The 15000-nt window shown below is 42.8% G+C and overlaps 3 protein-coding genes across 6 annotated transcripts in view; 2 read left to right on the top strand and 1 right to left on the bottom strand.

Annotated features, from left to right (window-relative positions):
* The window catches only part of LOC125959761 (tyrosine-protein phosphatase non-receptor type 9), a 15421-nt gene extending 3228 nt beyond the window's left edge, over window positions 1-12193 (bottom strand). The window contains exons 1-4 of one of the 2 annotated variants that reach the window (XM_049692692.1): window positions 12069-12193; window positions 5955-6188; window positions 5271-5501; window positions 789-997 (exon numbers count right to left, since the gene is read on the bottom strand). In XM_049692692.1, the coding sequence (XP_049548649.1) occupies window positions 789-997; window positions 5271-5501; window positions 5955-6188; window positions 12069-12083 (689 nt within the window). In that variant the 5' untranslated portion in view covers window positions 12084-12193. Of the gene's footprint in view, window positions 1-788; window positions 998-5270; window positions 5502-5954; window positions 6189-9614; window positions 9801-12068 lie in introns of those variants that run through there. The other variant, XM_049692691.1, reaches the window with a different exon arrangement.
* On the top strand, window positions 3754-12079 carry LOC125959789 (tubulin-folding cofactor B-like). 2 transcript variants are annotated; one of them, XM_049692728.1, is made up of 4 exons: window positions 3754-3772; window positions 10797-11141; window positions 11216-11343; window positions 11426-12079. In XM_049692728.1, exons 3-4 carry the CDS (start codon window positions 11245-11247, stop codon window positions 12026-12028), a joined length of 702 nt encoding a protein of 233 aa, XP_049548685.1. In that variant the 5' UTR covers window positions 3754-3772; window positions 10797-11141; window positions 11216-11244; the 3' UTR covers window positions 12029-12079. The 2 variants fall into 2 exon arrangements, with proteins under 2 accessions (XP_049548685.1, XP_049548684.1); XM_049692727.1 differs by lacking the exon at window positions 3754-3772 and adding an exon at window positions 5383-5506.
* Window positions 12194-12624: 431 nt separating the features above from the next.
* LOC125959762 (trichohyalin-like) overlaps window positions 12625-15000 on the top strand; it is a 2694-nt gene continuing 318 nt past the window's right edge. Inside the window, exons 1-3 of one of the 2 annotated variants that reach the window (XM_049692694.1) lie at window positions 12625-12725; window positions 12862-13100; window positions 13269-15000. The exon at window positions 13269-15000 is cut by the window's right edge and continues 318 nt beyond it. In XM_049692694.1, coding sequence (XP_049548651.1) covers window positions 12892-13100; window positions 13269-15000 — 1941 coding nt within the window. In that variant the 5' untranslated portion in view covers window positions 12625-12725; window positions 12862-12891. Of the gene's footprint in view, window positions 12726-12804; window positions 13101-13268 lie in introns of both variants that reach the window. The other variant, XM_049692693.1, reaches the window with a different exon arrangement.

The following is a 15000-nucleotide window of genomic DNA, read 5'->3' as shown; positions in this document are numbered from 1 at the left end:
AATAAACTTATGCAAACCAACAACGAAACACTTTAAGCACCTTCTTCGTCGACCTTTGATTCATTTCAATCGAACAAAAATCGATTGATACACTCACTACGGGTCAAAACACAACACAGGGAGTAGGCGGAACTGTGAGTTGGGCAAATGCTTATCACGGATGCGGGACAGGTACTAATCAAACCACGATTCGTTTCGGGTAGACCGAATTCCATACTGATAATCTCTCTTCTTTTTGCTGTTTTGCGGCGGAAAGTAAAAATACGATGTGTGTATGTGTTCGATATTTATGATAGCCAATGTGATAGCGCGATAAGGTGGTGTCCAGTTGGTAGTAATGGAATGTCGCTAAGTGGGAATAGAAAGGCTTTGATCGTTTTACCTTAAACTTGGCATGCACAATAAATGACGCAGTCCAACACCCAGAATCTGTATGATTTGTGCATCCTGCGGAAGGAGAGGTCCATTTTTATGCAAAAGGTAAGGAGATGGTGGAAAACAGTTGTTTTAGCACTGGCGAAAGTTAGACGCCATCCATTGTCTATACAAAGCGAAAATGCACGAAACGAACACACATCGTGATCCGACGAACCATAAGGAACATAGAATATGTCAACGACTCGCAAAAGACTAAACCACACAAAAAACCCTTTAAGCTGAAGACACAGTCAATAGGAACAGGATAACGCATCATGAGCGCAGACACGCGTGCACACCGTATCACTAAAACTAAACATAAAACGATACGATAACACTCCATATACGGAGTTTAAGGAACTTGAGCTTACCATGAGGAATGGTCGACTTCTAACGTACCACCTAATCGTACTGGAAGAGACTCTCGAGGAACATGCAGGCTCAACTGTGGTATTGAGACAGTAAACACCCGTTCACGCAATTTTTCCCGGACGAAAAGTCGAAGAATCTTAAATGGAGCCTTAAACCACAGCGGTGCCGTAACGATAAGAACTTTTTTCAAGCGTGCCGGATAGCCACCCTGTAACGAAAAACAGAACAAATAATAGTTAAGAATCAATTCATATTTCATTATTATATTTTATCACGAAAGATACTGGAAAGTTTCTCCCTTGGTAGTGGAATATGACTTGGTGCGCGCCACTTGAGTAGCAGCATTGTGACACAAGTAAATAGCATATATTGCTCGAGACAAACAATACAAATGTATATTCCAAACAACCAATTCCAACAACGAGATAAGCAAATAGTAATGTAGTTCAGGGTGAAAACCAATAATTGCAAATAGAATTTCATTACAAATTTTGACTATTTTCTTTATGGTCAACCGCAGTAGCAATACAATTGAAAATATGTCGTTGATATAAACAAATTCCAATCGACGTTACCCTCTTTTTATCACCAAATCATCATTTCCACATTTCTTAAATATCAAATATCAAGCAGGTACCTGAAAGTACCTTTCGTCATAAATCCTATGAACTTTTATTTAGTTACGACCAAAATATGTAGCAAAAAAATCCTGGGACACGAAAGGATCCGCAATTGCCACGCAAAGGACACAAAATGACTCATTCCTGTTTCGGTGAGGGGGGATTGCGGTGTGAGTGAAAATCTCAATCCAAATTTTCTTTGGTGTGTGTTTAGTTTCTATGGCGGTGCACAAGGGACGCCGGCCTTGCCTCACACCGCATTTTTGCCCAACATGCTGCTCGCGTCCTATCTGATAATAACTGTAGCATAACGCAATTTCATTTATACGACAAAATCCTAAGCTCAAAGAAACCCCAATTTGGGAGAGAAAAACGATAATATTTGAGGGAGTTATATTGTTTGGAAATGAGAAATTTATCCGTTCTCGCTGGCGAAACCATGCCTGCGGCCGTGTACATTTTTGGTAAAACGAACATTTCTGCTAAAAATATACAGTTCACTTCTCCCCGGCAAGCCGGCAGCGGATGTGAAGCACTTTGGCTTGTCCTTGTATCGGGTTTAACCAGCTGAACTAGGCTCGTTTACGTAGTTTGGCAAAATGCCACCTCCGTGTAGCATTTTGAACACAAAACTCTTTCTTTTATGTACGGCAGAAACTCAGATGTAAATTGGATTACTGCTGACCTATTTCCAATGAATAATAAAAGCACATATACTGATCAGTAATCAAACACTGTCCTTGCACAAGGACATTGTCTGTAATTCCATACGAATTCAAGAGATAAAGCCACCAACACATAAAAAATGCTACGAACTGTTATAATGGAACGATTTCGATTGCTTTCGCGAGAAAGCATAGGGTCACATGGTTCGAAAATTCTCTGCTTCACTTCACACTGCTACTCGCATTCGTAACAGTCAATTAGCATTTCACAACTGCGTTATATAAATTTTATCTCGTCAAGTAAATTTCCACCTGGCGGCTATCATCAAAATCTGCATCGAGAGGAATAGAATTTGTTGCTAACCTAAACGAATTAGGCAACAAGGTCACAGAACACAGATCTATTTTTAAGAAACATTGAGGATGTATGTCCTTTATAGAGTACAAGATGAATCACAACACCAAGCACACCTGTGTATACAAACACGCATACACGCACATGTACGCAATTCTGCAGCATATATTACACATTTAGATATTCTACATAGCGACTACTTTTGCCATTCAACTACACTGCCCACGATTTATGAAATAAGTTTAGCAAAATCACATTTTCCTTCACGCACTGCTGTGTCACAACATTTCGTTAGATGCTACCGATGCGATAGGATCCATTATCCTTGTTTATGGGGTACTCCGGACTCCGGAAAATCGATTATTTCTAGCTACAACATTGCATATTCTTATGCTGTGTACTCATAACTTTCATTACAAACACATCACTGGTGGAAAAGGGTAACTTTTTTTCTTATACATTTATGTGATTCCATCATTGATTTTCAATCGAACATAACCGATTCCATCAATATATGCTGCTTCGGCAGCATCAGTAGCAACTACGCAGATGTACAGCCATAGATATCATCTAGGTTACCTTTGATCAACCATTGGACAGGACATTCCGCGGCGAAAAAAGAGGGTGAAGGTTTGCAATCACTTTAGATGAAGTTTTCTGTATTCGCTGTTGCGTACTTTTGTTCAATTAATTCAGTTAAACTATCCGCAGACACAGCCACTAAACCACATATTTTCACTCAATCGCACACGAGACTCACGCCGACCGTACTGTGCACAATCAGTAACCGCAGTAGTAGTAGCAAGTGACAAAAATATTAAGGGTTGTTTTTTAAACACCGCGAAAACATCCCTACTCACCGCTTGCACAATTGACCCTGCTGGCGCACGTTCTCGCATATCTGTAAATATGTTTGTATCCCAAATGCGAGGGGAAAGCATAGAACACGCGTGCGCAATTGTCGCGACACGCACACAAGAGAATACGACGAAACAATTGTGTCTGCACAACGCATGCGCGATTAATGAATGAACCAACACCACAAAAAACCAACGTGCTTCATACCGTCGACGTTGGGTTGTACGTCGCCGTTAAGATGAAATGCTAAAATTATACTTTCACAAACAATCGAATAAAGGAGACGGGCGCCGGATGGTCACACTTGTATCCTAGATTCAAAATTAAGTGTGCCATTCATTCGAAAAGAGCAAATCGCGCAAACCAAACCGTTTTGTGGACCGTATTTTCAGTATTTAAACGCAGGATATGTTTTGTGAATTAGAGTGTATGGTATTATCGTACTTCCGTTGTTGCCAACCGATTCGTGGGATGATCAGTTACGGGTGAGTAATGCATGTATGCGTCACCTAGCATTGTCAAATAAGGATTAACATCGTTCCGTCCGTTGCCGAATATCCACAACTACAATTGATATACCGTTACCTTCGCTTTCCCTGTGTACTAAGATACTGGGAATGGGTGTTTGTAATTCATAGACGATCTTCTTTTCATTTAATACTTTTCATTAAACTAAAAATAATAATAGAAAATATTTTCTATTATTCATTGATACATCGATCGCACAAACAAATTACTTGGCTATAATTTGAAAAAAGCGGATGAATCAATTCGAGGAACTGGACGCATGCGTGAGATTTGTGTTTGATGCGCAATTATTGAGAGACAACTGAATGGTTATTGCGATGTTGCGAGTAGTAATCTTACGATTCACGACAGTCTAACTAACCGAACAACGAAATCAGCTGCCTTTGGTAAAGGAAATTTGATTCACCATCAAATGACATCACATCTGGTGAGATCGCAAGTTTCCTTGTTGAGAGCTACATACCAAACGAAACAAACGCCGACTGGACAAAACCGTTCAATCAGACCGCGCCAACAGCATTCTTAAAGGCTAATTAAGTAGAATCATCTATCGTGCCTGTGTACGTTAAAAGTGAACCGAACACAAATTTTTGAGTAACAGGTGTCGCTTATAAAGAATTCCTAAGTATAGCTTGCCTGCTTCAGTTGAATGTTGTGTACTCTGCCGCGTGTATTGCAGCGGCTAACGAAGCTAAAGCAGTATTCCGTCAGATAACGTATATAAGACCACTTCCGCTGATCACAGTACGGTGAACGCACGATGGCACAAGCACGCGGCTGGCAACCTAGCACAATATCATATGTGAGCAATGAGCCGCGTGTTTCAATCAATCACTTCCCCCAACATACACACGGTCGGGCACGAACTCTCCACGATCCCACACACATAAAGATAATACTCGGCTGGTGACACCGCGACAAGGCCAAAGCTACCAGAATTATGACGAACCACGGGCGCAGTGCAGCGCAACGCCGCGAACTGTTCGACCACCTTTACGCCAATCAACTAACGTGGGGTTGGCTGAGCGAATGGGATACCGGCTTAGCGGCGTCGCGCCGTCGCGGCAGTATTTCCTACCGGCAGCACTACTACTACTACCAGCGACTTAACTACACAGTTTTCAAAAAACAAACATTAACCCAAGATGCGACCATTGTCACTTGACATCCAACGAGGAGCCGAATAAGTCGTAGCTACGAATGAACAGCGTTCGCCAACTCAAACTCAATGCAATCAAAAGTACTGAATGAAATCCATGCTGTTGAAAATATGAGATTCTACACAATCTCAGCATCGGTTCTGCTGTCAATGACAACGGGTAATACTTTAATCAGGTATTATTTCAGGTGCTATCAATCAACCGCAACCTTCAGTATTTCAATCGTACGCCATTTCTTATCAGCTACATCTTGCTCTACACAACCAACAGAAGTAGCGTGATTATGAGTACTCACCTTCAATAGAGTTAAAATTTTCTGCGACAGATCGTAATCAAAGTTGGAATACTTGGAGGTGCTCATATCGTATATGAACACTAAGCCAGCCTTTTGCGTTTCAGTGCTTTGCAAGGCAACATCCAGCTGATACACGACGCCCTGCAGAGTGGTTTTGTGTGTCACCGTCATTGGGTAGTGCAAGTTGGCCGTAAATAGGGCAATTGCTGCTCCGCTAGAATCGCGTCCGGGCTGTGGTAAGGCAAAAAAAATCGAAACCAAAAACAAAACATATCAAATTAGATTATTTGGGTTGTAGTTAGAAACATGAGTATATCGTGTCCAGGGTGTCTCCTAAGCAGAATGCATTTTTGCATAACTATAACACAACAGTCCGGTATGCGTGCGTGTGCGGATATAAATAAAAATGTGAATCACGAACGCACGTGCTTGTCCGTTCGAGACCTTTTCACAATATCGATAAAACGTGCTGTGTTGACGCATAGAGTGTCATAGGAAAGGTGTGTAAGGGTGTGTAAAGGTGTGAAAGTGTCTGGCGTCACTTTCTCCTTGACTAATAAACTAAACATCGTCTTCTGCTATGCCCAACCTCAGACAACGTAATGGACGCATTTTATGCTCTTATCAATTTATCTTGTTGGTTCCGTGTTATCTTGAGCTGCAATCCAACATCCGGATACTTACCAGTATAGTAAACTTGCCGGTCTCCAGCTCAGTTCGCAGAGGGTTGCTCATTGGGTCAAACCCGTACAATCCTTCTCGCTGTCGAATCAGCTCATGCTGTTCGTATAGAGACAATGCCCTGGCGATGTCATATTTGCGTGCTAGTAGAAATCTCGTTGCAACTGCTGGCGTTACAGCTTTCCGATTCGGATCGTTGTTTGAACTATTGATGCGATCGATAAACTGTTTCACAGCCTGCGTACGAGAAGAGACAAGAGAATATTGTTAAAAAGGAATAATCTTATTATCATGAAACGATTAAACTGAAACGATGAAACATGAAACGAAAACAACTTAAAATAGAAATAGCAGATGACGCTCTAGAAGGAACCACACGAAGCATCGACCTTTGTCGGGCGTAACGCTTTAGAGCTTGTGGCTGAAGTGACTTGATCCGGAACGAATAACACACTTCTTTGCAAAGCTGCTTCCTATGTGATCGCCTTCGTTTTATGGCATTGGCTCCTACACAAACAATATTACTTTTATAGATGGTATACCTCGAGTTTGAAGAGAAATCCTATAACTCCTTAAACTTTCCATGGGCTTCCTTTCGTTGTCCATTTCTTATTTTAATTGAATCTGTTTTTTAGGCAGCTTTAGGCTCCATCCAAAATCCATCAATTTCTCCAGCACCAGTACGTTCGACGTACGTAGAGCATCATCCGACCGATTGTGTTCGGATTTCGTTGGCTTTCAGGTAAATTGCTCCGGAACACCCTATTCGGTGCGCGTACGAATTATTGCCAGTCAGCTGTTTCTTCGCTACCAATCGCAGTTGGCGAGATGTGCGATGCAGATGTGCGATAATGGAGGAAAGTAACAATGAAGATCTCCTCGGTACTCTCTGGTGAACGAAACCATACAATATGATGATGGCTGTATACGCACATACAGTGTCGGACATAAGTTAAGCAACTGAGTCAAGGTGTATGAAAAAGTGTTCAAAACTTTAGTTTTCAACCAAACTGTGCAATTTCCGACTCAACTACTGAAAAGGGTACCTATTTACGATATTTTGGGACGATTTCAGTTATTAATTTTTCTTTAAATAGCGCATTAGCACGATGGTTTCAAAAAAACATTGTTTTTTCATGCGACATAAGTTAAGCAACTGAAAGATATCAATTCGTATATACTGATTTTTTCAGTATTTCGTTGCGAATCCGTTATTTTTAATTACAGCTACACTTCTTTTGGGCATAAATTCAATCAATTTGTTGATCGTTTCTTTCGGAATTTCACTCCAAGCCTTGGAAAGATCCTCGAACAATTCAGTACAGTTTCGATATGAAACATTCGTTCTTACTCGGCGAATTACAATTTTTCACAAATGTTCGATTGGGTTTCAATTGAGTGAGTTAGTTAGCCACGATAGAACTACAATTTTGTGATCTTGGTTTATTTTATTTTTGCATTTTTGCAAGTATCGTTCGGGTCATTGTCGTGATGATATTTGCAATTCGACGGAATTAGCGGCAAGCATGAGGAAGCATCACACTTTCCATGATGTCTCTGCACATTATTCCGTTGATAATCCCTCGAATTCAATGAAATTGTCCCATACCTTGCCCAGAGAAGCATCCCCAGACCATCACACATCTTCCGCCATGTTTAATAGTTTTCGTGCAATATTGCGGATTTAGTCTAGTACCAAGTGGCCATCGAGCTCGCTTCATATCACCCGAATTAAACAAATTGAATATGGATTCATCACTAAGCAACACTATTTTTTAATATTGAGACATCCCAGATCAAACAACTCATCGCAAAATGAAGTTGTACCTTCGATGTTGATGTACGGCTTTTTTGTTGGCTTGCAACTGAATAACCCACGGTCTCCCAATCGTTGCTGAATGGTCTGGGAGCTAATATCCAAGCTTAATTTACTTCTTATTTCCATTCCTGATGCAAACGCATCTTTGGTCGAATACCATTTGATAATGCGGTCCATTTTGGGTGAAGTTTTTCAAAGACGAACAGGACGCAAAGCCGTTTCAACAGTTTCTTTTGCCTTTTACGAGTTATTAAATGAGAAACTACTGATTTATCTATGCTATAAGCTTCAGTAATGTGTTTCTGAGAGTTTCCCTGAGTCGCTAGTTTCATTTCTATTTTGTTTTTAATCGCTAGAATAGATATTACGCGACATTGTTTCGTTTTGAATGTAACCGAGTGTATCGGGTGTTCAAAGGCAAAAAGAATACTAAAACTTCATAAACCTTGACAGATTTAGCAAGCTTACACGCCAATAGACTACTACTATGCAGAAATTCCACATGTGATGATCAATATTTTATTATTTTTGCTCCAAAATAGCCAGTTGCTTAACTTATGTCGCATGAAAAAACAATGTTTTTTTGAAACCATCGTGCTAATGCGCTATTTAAAGAAAAATTTATAACTGAAATCGTCCTAAAATATCGTAAATAGGTACCCTTTTCAGTAGTTGAGTCGGAAATTGCACAGTTTGGTTGAAAACTAAAGTTTTGAACACTTTTTCATACACCTTGACTCAGTTGCTTAACTTATGTCCGACACTGTATGTAGCATCCACACCAATCATACCCAGCTGTATAACGGTGCAAATTCAAAGTGCAAAGCGGGCAACACACGAGAGTGCGCGCGGTTCAGCTTACACTACACTAGATTAATGCAGTAACGGGCATAATTTGATGCTGAACAGCATATCTCCAATGAAGCGGCGAACTTAGGCCAGGTCGGGACATCATAAACAGTCGAAAGTTCAGGAAACCGATGGGAAACATAGTTTCTTCTTTTCGATCGATCGAAAATACGTTGAAGGATGTGAATTTTGTTCCGATATAATTAAGTTAAAATTTCCATTACTCTCCATTGCATACTAAATGACCCTACGAAGTAATAGAGAGATATCCTAGCGCAAGAAACGATCAAATAGAAGACAAAAAATACAATTGCTCGTAATATGTGCTAACATCAATACCGGTAACCCAAATGCATTGGGTGAGACGGTAGCCAAACTTATGGAAAAATTATAAGAACCCGTTCGATGACCGACATATGCTCCCAACGCTTTTAATGCCCTAATGTTCCCCTTCGTCAATCGTCCGGTGATGCAGCAGCACAGCAGCCGGGATGAACTCAACCGGTAGCAGGGAAATGTTACTCCGACCACTTCCTTTCATAATTTTTGTTCCCATTTTTGCATATGACTTCACACATTCACGACGGAAACCGCAACGAAAATTAAAATCAAAGATAAGATAGTAGCATCCGTCCTTAGAGTAAAGAGCGAGCTCCGTTTTTTCCCTCTCGTCTCGGCACTCTCCAAACCGGAAAAGCAGGTTTTCCTGCAAATTTCTTCGCCTGCACCACGGTCGGCTAAAGTATGTTAACTCTATGCACATCGTTCAGTGCAAACGCCCGATCTTTCTCTAAACAAAACGTGAGCTTGTAATACTGAAGCACACCACGGTCCAGAAGTGGGACACATAAGGTTTATTTGGAACCATTTCCAAGCGGACTTCCCATAATGAGCACAAAACCAACAGTACTATCTATACGAATGCGCGGGTACAAGTTGATTGCTTAAATTTTTTAATAACAATATACCATACTACAGGTTTAGCGAAATTATACCTTCAACGCCCACAGCAAAACAAGATCCATAACTGTAACCTTATTCTTTTTCTTCATTATCACAGCACAAACGTTAAACAGTAAAACAATAAGTAGAAACTCATATACTTAATAACTACGTAAAAGAAGCAACTTTATCACAATTTCTTCACACACAGGAATGCCCGCAGGCCGATATCATTTAAATTTTGCATAAAATTAAATCATGAATCATCTTTAAACAAAGCACCAACGAAAGAAGCACCAGCATTTCTCGATCAGCCTCAAGGCGAACATACTACCGCTGACCCGAGAAACAAATTTCGGGATCTTTCACTTTCACATTACACGCTTTACGGCATCATATTGGCGACAAATATATTCGCGACTTTATCAACTGTATGAGGAGTAACAGCAGAAATAGTTAACTTCTCTAGCGACAGATTTCATTTTTCACTAGCTGGAACATTTGTATCACTTATTCCGTAGTGTGATCATCACGACGGTAGAGCTACAGTATTACTTCATTTTTTATATTCAGCTGTAACCCTAGAGCGATATTTCTTCAACACAACACAAACGGCACAGTCCAGGAACTGTTGAGATGAAATTACTTTCTTTCTTTTCGTCATACTCGATCTCGGTGCGTGGTCACAAAGTAAGTGTACATGATCGCAGCCGCCGGAATACTAAGGCTCTTGCTTGCTGATATGTGTGCTGGTTGCCCCAACATGATCGCTCCAGGAAAAGCCTCGAGCTCGATCGTACGAGAGCGACGAGAGCAACTTGAGCTTGATGATGTGCTTCTTCCACCCGTTTTGAAACGTGGTTCAAGGGTACCGTTCCAGCAGCTACCGCAGAGCAAAAGATGATCACGCTTTCAACGATCGTGCGTGCTCGTTCAATTTAATCGCAAACTTTGTTCAACGGCCACAAGGGTTACAATTCTTAGTTATCATTTGCGATTTAAAGAAGTTGATTTTATAACACTACTGCAGCATCTAGCTTGCAAAAGATGGGTTTGTGCTGTGTCCTATATTTGGAAGATTTGCTGCTGCTTTTCATCTTCGGTCGTTTGCTTTTCTCTTCCGATCGCAGTTGTCTCTCAAATTTCTCTTTCTAACCACTTCTTTCTTGCTCTTTCCTTTGCCATTTTCTCTTTTTCCATGCTTTACCCTTACTTTTCTGTTTCTCCTTCCGCAGGAACCACTTCTAACCCTTTCGGTGTGAGCGTTTCTTCTCTGGGCGTACGCGCACGATTCGCGGTTTCCTCTTAAATTTTACTCGTACACTGCTTGTGACGATCTTTCTGCTGTTTGCTCATGGCCTCGCTTTTCGCGACGGTTGAGGCTTTGTTGCCTTCTTCATCTTATTTTAATGGAGGGCTACGCGAACACACACGACCGGATGTGAGCAGCATCAAAGAGAAGCAAAACGGGAACACAGCAAGCCGCACGCTCCTCTGAATATCCTCCATTCCATGATCGTCAAGCTAATATTGAGCGGTGGTGGTCCCATTTCTATGGTAGCCTTAGCAACCATTCTACGGTAAGTATTTGTCTTTGCGACTGTTTGTAATTTTTTAGTAGTCATTGCGGGTTTCTTTAATATCTCATTTATAGTACTTGGGTAGTGGCAAAACTTGAACAGAATGGATGAAATCGTTCGCCTCAACATAAGCAACTCGCATAACGATGCTGTTTCATTTGAGCAAAAATTTAACCGCACAATCTCTATCCCGGAGTTGAAGGTGAGATAAAGCGCGCTGCTGTAGCCGCAACGCATATTCTTCAGTCAAACAAAATATTCATCAGGCTGCTTATCATTCACAGAGTAAGCTACAAATGCTAACAGGAACGAGCGCGGCTGGCATGGCGCTGGAATTGTACAGGGACAATAAATTGCTTAACACAATCGTCGACTCCGACGAACACCCTACTCTGGCAGATTACCCCGTGCGTGATGGAATGCGCATCCATGTGACGGGATGCTGCCTGTGGCAGACGGATGCACCGGTTCCCAAATTTGAACTTTCGCAAGAGGAGTACGATGGTCGGAGGGACAGTTTACGCAGTTTCTTAAAGCAGAATCGTTTGGGAAAGTACAGCGAAGAATCTCTAGCAAAAAGCGAAGCTCCTGGCACTGAGGAAACGGATAGTAAAATGAAGCTCGCGGCGGTCGGAGCTAGGTGTCGGGTACAAACAAAGTTCGTCCCTCCACGACTAGGAGAGATTATGTACGCGGGACGATTGCCGGGGAAATGCGGGTATTTTGTTGGCGTGAAATTTGATGAACCCGTCGGAGTGAACGACGGTTCCGTCGACGGAAAACGGTACTTTCAATGTGCCCCAAAGTACGGCAGCTTCGTTGCGCTGGAAGCGGTAGAAGTAGGCGACTTTCCAGCTCTTGCATGTCCCCTAGACGATGAACTGTAAAATACGCGCTCCATTCCACAGAATAAACACGGATGCTTACCGTTTCCTGGGCCATTTTGTGGTCGTCGTCGTCGTAGTTCTGGGCAGCTGTATCAGAATCTGCGATTTGCTGGAGGAGGGATTTCGCTGGAACGTTTTGCTTTGATCCCACGCACGGAACTCCGTTTTCGCATCGCCAGGCACAGCTCACAGTCAGCCTTTTCACTTTCTACCAAACACAGACGCGATCGGGCATCCGTGAATTAGGGAATTCAACAAAAATGATCCTTTTTATTTTGGAAAACTGGATTTTTTATCAAACAACAGGAAGAAGAAGAAGAAGCAGAAGAAGAATTTCGCTGTCACCCAAATAGCACGGGCTCCTGTCACCCAGATAGCAAAAATCTTACCCGAACTCAAGGGTTAATTTACCTATATTTTACCTAACTCGACTTTTTGGTACCTAACTCTATTTTTTGGTTCCTAACTCTATTTTTTGGTTCCTAACTCGATTTTTTGGTTCCTAACTCGACTTTTCAAAAACTGACTTCAGTGCCCTCCGGTCAACCCGGTCGCCCCGAGAACTGGACAATTCCCCGTGAACAAAAAAATTGACGCCTGACGGGAATAGGCACCTTTACCTAATATTTTATTTTTATAGTTTATTTGAGTTAAGACAAACAAATAGGGTAAAAGCGGGTGGATTTCTGGGCCCCAGGTAAGGAGTTATAAAAACACAAAAAGGCACCGGGGACCGCCTTCCGTTTGCCTGCGATTTATAAATATCCTCTACCCAGAAACACGCGTAGAACGCGGCTTCTGCGCATCGTATTTAAATTTACGCGTGCGACCAGAACAAGCAAGTCGATCATCAGAGTCCGAGGATGGATCCTCCCGATCTTAAGAACGCCTCGGAGATCAAGGAAGAACTTTCCACGGAGGAGTCCGGCAGCTGGACGATTCTGGGGAAGCGGTCAACGAGCGAGGATGGCAGCGGTGTGCAAATCGTGGACTATGATTCCGAAAAGGAAGACCAGGAACCGGCCGTGGTGGACCAAGCCGAAATCTCCTCCAAAAGTCGATGGAATGCCGAGTGAGTATATTGGAAAGCGTGCTTCTGTTCAAGTTCTTTGTTCTGCATCGCAAAAAGTGGTGAACGTTGAACGTGGTGGCGTTAATTTTAGATTCGTTCTAACGTGGGCGTCACGGACGACGATGCAGCGTTTTAATGTGGTGGGCTAATGGTTGGTTTAAATTGCAGATCGCAGCTGGATGAATCATCGGATGGTATAAGCGTTATCAGCGAGAGCGATATAGTGAGTGGCGATAAAATCGTCGACCAGGAAGACGACCCGACCCCCACGCTACACTTCACTGAAAACCTGAATCTAAGCAGCACCTACGAACCCCTAACGCCTCCATACACCCCGACCAGCGCGAGTACGTCGCCCAAGGAGTTTAAGGAGAATGCCCTGCAGGTTCAGAAAACAGGAGACGAGAACGCACTAGAGCGCATTCAATCCGTCGTACCACGGTCCCTCGAGCCGGTTAGCAACGTGAAATGGATCGTGTTTAGCGTGCTGGCTACTGCGATGGCCGCTGTTATTCTGGGCAATTCGATGCGCTTGAAGGGTCGTGTGGATGAAATCAATTTTGAGCACGAGAAGCGCATTTCGGAGTTGGAGCTCGAGAACAACATCTTGAAGCAGGAAATGAACAAACTGCGCCACATGTACACACGGTCCGAACTGGATGAGCAAGTTCAGCGGGCTGAATTTGAATGGCAGGAAAGGTTACGGAACAGTGAGCCTGCCGACCTAGCTTCAGAGGATGCTGCACCACAACCGGAGGTCCGACCGCAAAGCGAACCGATTCGAAAAGTACCGCCACAAGATACGGGAGTCAAGAGGAAGGTCGTGTGGTCGGGCGACGAAGAGGAACCTATGCTAATCGTGGACAAGGACTTTGTGTTACCTGCCTTCTGCTACAACCAGGATCGGGCCGTGCAGGACGATCTGTTCTTCGAGTACAGTGCAAAGTACTGTGACGTTAAGAAACGTAAGATCGAGGCAAAGCAGAAAAAGGCGGAATTCAAAGAGAAGCATCAGCCCAAACAAGATAATTACAATAAGTACATCAACATCAAGCCCAACCAACAGCAACCAAACGATGCCAATGCCGGGGATAACGGTCGTCTAGCATCGCCTTTCAACATCGACTACCAGAAGGCATTCGATGCGATCAAAGCCGAGGGTAGCGTTATTGTGGAAGCTCTAGGTAGCATACTGGATCTTTCGCCAGAACCCGAACCAATGTTGTCGGCGAAGATAGTCGAAAGTGTTGAGCCTCCTGTCGAGACGATCACCACCATTCCCGATATGCCACAACCTAAGTCACCCGGCACTTCCGAAGGTGATCATCGGCCACAAGATGCGCGTGAATACCAAAAACCAGCAAAACCGGGCCACGATGAGAGGAGGGAGGATTACCGCAAGAAAGAGGAACAACAACGTAAATCCAGAGAATATGGTGGAGAGCGTGAAAAATATTACCAAAAGGAGGAAAAAGGAAAGGGAAAGGGAGACGGTCGTAAGGAGGATGGATATGATAAGAGGAAACAAAAGTACGAAAACAATGGCCAGAAACGGTATCACGGCAGTGGTGAGGAGCATTCAGGAGAGCAGGAGAGAAGAAAAATGCATCAAAATGGTAAATCTAACGAGCAGCATTACAAAAAGCGGTCGCATGATAAAGATGATCACGATAAGGATTACCGTAAAAAGTTCGACGGCGAGAAGCACGGTGACCATGGTAGTGGCAGGCATGGAAGTGGAGAACACTACCGTCGAAAGCACTGGGAATCGGAGGAAGGATCGTATCTTGAGCAATACAAACGGGACGAGTATCGCAAGGACAAACGATTCGATCGTGACGAAGAACGCTATCACCAGCAGAAGAAGCACGACGACGATTGGAATGGCAAAAGGTATAAA

Source organism: Anopheles darlingi, chromosome 2 (assembly GCF_943734745.1).
Source record: "Anopheles darlingi chromosome 2, idAnoDarlMG_H_01, whole genome shotgun sequence".
NCBI lineage: Eukaryota > Metazoa > Arthropoda > Insecta > Diptera > Culicidae > Anopheles > Anopheles darlingi.
The sequence above is the reverse complement of the archived record's forward strand: the minus strand, read 5'-3'. Positions and strand labels throughout refer to the sequence as shown.

Excerpts from the sequence above, each read along its gene's own strand:
- LOC125959789 (XM_049692728.1), top strand. The coding sequence starts at position 11,245 with ATGGATGAAATCGTTCGCCTCAACATAAGCAACTCGCATAACGATGCT. Across the intron at positions 11,344-11,425 it reads TCTCTATCCCGGAGTTGAAG|AGTAAGCTACAAATGCTAAC; the intron begins GTGAGATAAAGC and ends TATCATTCACAG.